Genomic DNA, 6,415 nt, shown 5'->3' with positions numbered 1-6,415 from the left:
GGCTTGGTTCTTCTGCCGGGTGATCCAGACCAGATTCCGCAACAGTCCAATCCTAGAGGCCACTGCAGAGACAGCAGCTTCTTCACCATCTGCCCCCACGCGCCATCAGGTCACCCTCCTCTCTGTAGGACAGGGCACAGCCCAAGCGTCTCGTTCATCTTGTTCTGGACTGAGCGGTCCATGAGAGCAGGGCCTTTGTTCTGTTTATTGCTGTGTCTGTAGCACCCAGCAGAGGTCACAGGGCTGGTCCAACGTTCCAGAAGCAAAAAGAGTCTGAACAACTGTCAGCCCACTTGAGCCGCTGTAACAAAATACCCGAGACTGGGTGGCTTAAATAACAGACGTTTATTTCTCAAGGTTCCGTAGGCTGGGAAGTCCAGCACTGAGGTGCCAGCATCTTCCGTGTCCGGTGAGGACCTTCTTCTCGGCCGGCAGACAGCTGTCTTGTCACTGTGTCCTCCCTTGGCCTCTCCTCGGTGTGCGTGTCTCGGTCCTTCTCTTCTTAGAAGGGCACCAGTTCCATCCCGGGGCCGTACCCTCAGGGCCTCATTTTACCCTAACTGCTTCCCAAATGTCCCGTCTCTGAATACACACATTGGAGGTTAAGGCATCCACGTGAATTTGGGGGTGGGGGTGGGGCAGGAGGAGACACAAACATTCAGTCCCAAATGGGAACATCCCTCTTCTGGGCCAGCACCTAAAAATGAGACAACTGGCTGCTGACATTCCCCCGACCTCCTGATGCGCTGTCCCTCCCGAGAGGTGTCTGTCCAGCAACAGCTCCCACACTCCAAACTCGGACGCCACCGTGCAGGGCAATGGGGCTAAAGTCACAAGAGACAGAGACCCTGTCCCACATGGTGCCGAACGTTTATCTGTCCAGGGCCAAGGAAGACTGGGATCAGGGAATACAGAATCGGAGAAGCGGTATTTTTCTTTTATAATTTGCTTATTGGATACTTAATGACATGAATATCATTGTGCTCACACCTGTGACGAGGAAGCTAGGGACTATAGTTGCACAGGAGGAGGGACATCTTCACAGGACGGATTCCTTCTACCAGAAGGCCTCCCTCTGTAGCGCGGAGGCCCTGTTTACTGGCGCAGAGGTTGGAGGGGGCCGGCAGCTGATCTTGCGAAGGAAGCAGCGGGACCAGGCATGGGGTGGGCTGGGCTGTGAGCGCAGGTCATGGGAGGGGACTGTGGCTGAGGCCTGGGTGGCTGGGGGTGGTTTCAGGCAGGGAGGAGGGTCCCCTATTGGCACAGGAGCTTCAGATGTAAGGACAGAGCATGGTGAGTGCTAGAGTCCTGGGGGAGGTGACTGGCCGGAGGGCCAGACAGAAGGGTCTTTGAACACCAGGACCTGCCAACAGAGACGTTCTGAGGTCACTTAAACTCCAACGGTTCTCAAAGCATGCCTCGGAGAACACTGGGGTGTTGAGCATTTCGATTATATGCAAATCAATTCATCATTCAACCCAGCCTGATCACCAAAGTCAAAGAAATACACTAAATTCACCTAAATTTCAGGATTACTCTTTCCCCCTTAACACTTACTTGGCGACGGACTGTTCTTGCTTCCCTCCCCCAGAACTGGGGTGAAGGACAGAGCTGGCTTAGCCCGAGGCAGATGAACCGGTTCACATTTAATCAACGTTACAAAGGGTTCGTGCCACGGACAACTTCATTAGCATCCAGGTGTGGGGGCACCACTAAAAAGGGGCAACTTCAAGCTCTGCCCTTGTTTGATAGGCAGCCTGAAGGCCCGTCCTCGGCGCTCGCCTGCGTGGCCTCCTGCTGCGTCATGAGCGGTGGACCACACACCAGCGGGCTGCTCAGACCTGAGTAGAGCTGTGCTCCTCCCCGGCCGTCCTGGGAACCACACCTTCGCCTCCTTGGGCAGCAGGGGCTTCGGCAGCAAGGTCACAGGCAGACGTGTACCATGTGGGACAGCTTGTCTGGGGGCCCCACAGCCTGGCCCCGCTCCCTGGCAGCCAGAGGTACATGGAGCTGAGGGAACAGAGTGAGAAGCAGCCCCCGGGACGCAGCGCATGATACTAGTTACTGTGAGGGGCAGAATGGAGACAGAGGCCCAAACCCACCTGGGTCCTCTCTGTGCCAATCTGCAAGGGGAGGCCAAGAAGGCTGCAGGCAGGGCTTGTCCCCCGCCTCTCTCGCCCCTTCTGGACCGAGGGGGTCTAAGAACAGAACACACAGGGCTGGCACACGATGGTGAGCACAAGCACGAACGTCCCCACTGCAGGCCAGCAGGACTTGGACTCGGGGGCCAGGAGGAGACAGGAACTGTGGGGCCCGCGCTGAGAAGGATGAGAGAAGACATAGTCAAAGGCAAAGGTTAGGACCAGGCAGAGGTGAGGGGAGACCGGAGGCAGGAGAGGGGAGGCAGGAGCAGAGCCACTGAGGAAGGTCTGGACTGGGAGCCCGGAGGTCAGTGCAGGTCCCTGGAGCCGAGGCCTGGGGTCCCGGCCTGAGCGGCCTGGTGACGGTCCACCTGGACTTGGACCTTGGCTCTGTGACCTGACAAGACACTGTACTTCCTGGGAGCTTGTTCTGGTAACCTGTCAAATCCAACGATTCCTGGCGCGGCTGACGTGATGATCAAGCGACATCCCTGGGGCCTGTGAGGCCCCGTGCAGGGGTAAGGGGGCTGCCTCCGAGGAGACAGAGGGGAGAGCATGTGCCCCCCGACCCTGAGACCCGCAGAGGGCAGCGCAGTCGGGGTGGAAGTCAGCACTGCCTTCGTGGTGAAAAGGGTCTTCCTTCTTCCTGCCCTGGTCGCTCCAGACGAACAGGTGTTGACCCCTGAAAGGTACTCACCTTGTCACTCCTACTCCGGTTCCGGCAGCTGCTCCAGGAGCATTTCCTCCGTTCCACTGAACTACATGAGAGAAGGGGACCGATGGCCCGGGCGCTGGGAATTCTAACATCCTTTTCTTCTGGCTCCGGCCCTTCCCCCTTCTGGCAGCTTGGGCTGCAGGTAGGAACCTGCTTGGGGGCGGGGCATCCTAGAAGCCCCTCCCCCCACCAGCCTTCACCGCCTGACTGCCCTCCAGAGAGGGTGACTGCGGCATTATTCCCTTCTAACACCTCTGTAATCCAGTCCTTGACAATTCTGCCTTTTTTTGTTGTTGTCATTGTTTTTTAGCTTTTGGGGCAGAGATGGGAGGGAACGGATAAACCTCGGAGGCCAGACACAGGGGAGGGGGAGCAGGGCCACCCACAGCGCCCCGGTGATCCCTGGGAGCACACACTTGCCTCGATGTGGTACACTATGCGCCAGAAGCTAGAGTCCGAGCCTCGGTACCTCCTGCCAGGGTACAGCTGCCACATGGAGGGCAGCAGGCCGGGGGCCAGCAGGCTGGGGCACACAGCCTCCCCCAGGGGCACGTTCTCCTGCCGCATGAGCACTTGGAGGCTGCTCTCCGTCTGGGGAGAAGGGAGGACGAGGCTCACCTTCAAGGCCCAGGCTCCCCGGCACACAGATACCCAGGGTCCCTCCTGCCGCCCTCACGGCCTAGCCGGCATCCGAACTGCTGGTGGCCGCTGTTTCCGGAAACTTCATTCCTTGAGCCATGCAGGCTCCTCTCCGGAGACCCGGGCCGGGGCGACCAGCACTCACATGTGTCTGGACACCAAGACAGGGCCACACAGGGCCCTCTTCTTCCTGACAAACTTAGAGTTTGTCCTTGAACTTCCTTAGCTGAGGTTTGGTGCCTATCTTAGGTGCTCTGAGGCCTTCTTTGGTTTTTGTTTATTTTGTCATATAGTCCCCCCCCCCTTTCTTTAAAAGTCTATTTATTTTGGGGGGGTAGGGACAGAGAGAGAGAGAGAATCCCAAACAGGCTCTGGAGCCCTACACGGGGCTCCAACTCACAAATAGTGAGATCATGACCTGAGCTGAAACCAAGAAACAAATGTTCCAAGCCCCCACAATCAGGCGATAGACCGCTTCCCCCACCTCCAGCACTACTGCCCCTCTACTGCAAGAAATCTGATTTGCTGCCTTGTCAGTCACGTGCCCCACAAGCAGCTCCCCACGTGGCAGCCAGGGTGCCTGACTCAAACGTCACTCCCCTGCTCCACACCTTCCAATGGCTCCTTATCGCAAGCAGAGACCCCTGAAACCTCCTCTATGGTCCCCAAGACCCCCTAATCTGGGCCCCTCTCTCTCGCATCTCCCTTTCTGTCCTTCACCAGCCACAAAGGCCTCCTCGCTATTTCGGGAACATGCCACATTCCCAGTCATCTCCTGTATCTGTTGTCCTCTGCCTGGAACGTTCTCCGCTACCCCTACCCAGGGCTCATACCCTTTCTTTTAGATAGGTCTCTGCACCAATGTTATGTCTAGAGGGCAAGTTTCAAATTTCAGCAAAATCCAACACTATGAATACATATGAGACATGCATGCCTAAAACAGCTTTGCAAGGGTTTCGAATAAAATGATAGGCAAACAAGAATAAATACTCTTGCGGGGTTTTGCCTGAAAACCTTTGCAAAGGTTTTCAGCCTCAATAACGTTGTTGTCCTGAACCCAGCACACTGTCAGCTTCACAAGTAGTAGGACTTTTACACTTGATCTTAGCCAAAAAAACCGCGATACAAGTAGTAGGATTTTTATCACATTCACTGCAAACTCTCACAGCCTAGAATCGTGCTTGGCATATCAACCAGGCCCTTAGGCCTGTTCAATAACTATCTCTCCAGAGTGGAAGTCATCTTTAAATTTTTCCATCTATGAAACAAATTAGAATTAAGAAATAATTTAGATCGTCCTGCGAAACAGAAGTGGAAATCACCATTCTTGCTGTGTTAGTATATAGTTTTCTGTATCCTCCAACCCCTTTTAGTCTCCTTGTCCATCTTTTTCTTATTGACGTCAAGAAATCTTTACATATTACGAATGCTGAGGGGCGCCTGGGTGGCTCAGTCGGTTAAGCCTCTGACTTTGGCTTAGGTCAGATCTCACATTCGTGGGTTCGAGCCCCGCATCAGGCTCTGTGCTGACAACTAGCTCAGAGCCTGGAGCCTGCTTCCGGTTCTGTGTCTCCTTCTCTCTCTGCCCCCCCCTCTCATGCTCTCTCTCTCTCTGTATCAAAAATAAATAAAACATTAAAAAAATAAAAAAAAAACCTAAATAAACGCCAATACGGATGGTGGTAAAGAGCCCAGATCCAAGCCTATCACCTAATTACTAGCAATGCTTCTCTGGACAATTTATATTCCATGACTCAGTTTCCTCAGCTGTAAAACAGGGACATAGTCACCACTGGACGACATTTACGGTTCGCTGTTATATTACATAAATGTCCTACTACTTTATACTTTAATTTTGCTTCTCCGTCGGGCTTTCACACTACCACTTTACTCGGGCAGGCTGTTCCCTCCGGAGCACGGAGGAGGCATGAAACACCCCAAAGCCCAGGGCAGGTCCCCCATGGCTGAGCGCCCTCCGCGGAGAAACCCCGTGGACGCTGCGGCCCACGCCGCCCGCGCCCAGCCCCGCCGGCCCCCCAGGGCGGCTGTACCTGGATGATAATGGGCAGCCAGGTACGCTGGTTCTCGTCCACGTACACGGACCTTTCCCAGATCCACAGGTGGTCCGGGTGCAAAGCCGTGTGCGCCCTGAAGCGGGGGAGGTCGCCCATGGCTCCCAGGGAGCCCCAGGAGTCTCCGGAACGCACTCGCTGGTGCAGAGGACGCCGGCCCTTCGCTTTATAGCTGGGGCTGCGCGCGCGAGCGCCCCCCAGCGGCCGGGCGGGAAGAAGGCACTCGCAGGCAGCGCGGGGCGGGACGGGAGGCGAAGTGGGCGGAGCGGGAGGCGAGGTGGGTGGAGCGCGAGGCGCCGGTTGGGCGGAGTGACTGGCAGGAAATGCCCCGGAGCTGGCCCCACGCCCTGGGTCCCTGCACGGGTTAGGAGCAGAGACCCACCTCCATAGATTCGGGGCTTTCTCCAGGACCCCGGCCAGCCAGCGCCCCCACTCCCCACTGCTGGGGCCGGGGGCCACCCTTGTCTGTGGCCTTTGGCCTTTTCTCCGTCAGGAGGTGCCAGTGTCCTCCACTCCCCGGGATGCCCAGTCCCCACTGTCCGAGTCAGGCACTGTGTGTGGCTGGTCAAGTCCCACCCAGACCGGGACTCCAGGCCTCTGCTGGGAACTCACAGTCGACGCCAGGCAACCCAGAGCCAGGACCCCCTCCACATCTTCTGGGGTCAGAGGCGACCCACAGCAGCCAGAACCAGGCCTGGACTGTCCCAGGTTGACGGCATCACCTTCCGCCTGTGGATCGGGTGTCAGAATCAATTGCCTCGGCCAAGTGCAACTCTTGAAGCCCCCGTCCCCCCTCCCGCAGACATTTTCCACCGCTTTGATGATGGTGTGGTCATCTAATAGCTATT

The 6,415-nt window shown here is 56.6% G+C and overlaps 1 protein-coding gene across 1 annotated transcript; it reads right to left on the bottom strand.

Moving 5' to 3' along the window:
* Positions 1-1,923: 1,923 nt before the first annotated feature.
* Positions 1,924-5,666, bottom strand: TCL1A (T cell leukemia/lymphoma 1A). Its single transcript, XM_029950959.1, has 4 exons — positions 5,547-5,666; positions 3,277-3,447; positions 2,103-2,123; positions 1,924-2,010 (listed from the first exon to the last, which is right to left on the bottom strand). Exons 1-4 carry the CDS (start codon positions 5,664-5,666, stop codon positions 1,924-1,926), a joined length of 399 nt encoding a protein of 132 aa, XP_029806819.1.
* Positions 5,667-6,415: the final 749 nt, after the last annotated feature.

Source organism: Suricata suricatta, chromosome 9 (assembly GCF_006229205.1).
Source record: "Suricata suricatta isolate VVHF042 chromosome 9, meerkat_22Aug2017_6uvM2_HiC, whole genome shotgun sequence".
In the NCBI taxonomy this organism is placed as follows: Eukaryota; Metazoa; Chordata; class Mammalia; order Carnivora; family Herpestidae; genus Suricata; species Suricata suricatta.
Note: the sequence above shows the minus strand (reverse complement) of the source record. Positions and strands in the feature narration are given on the sequence as shown.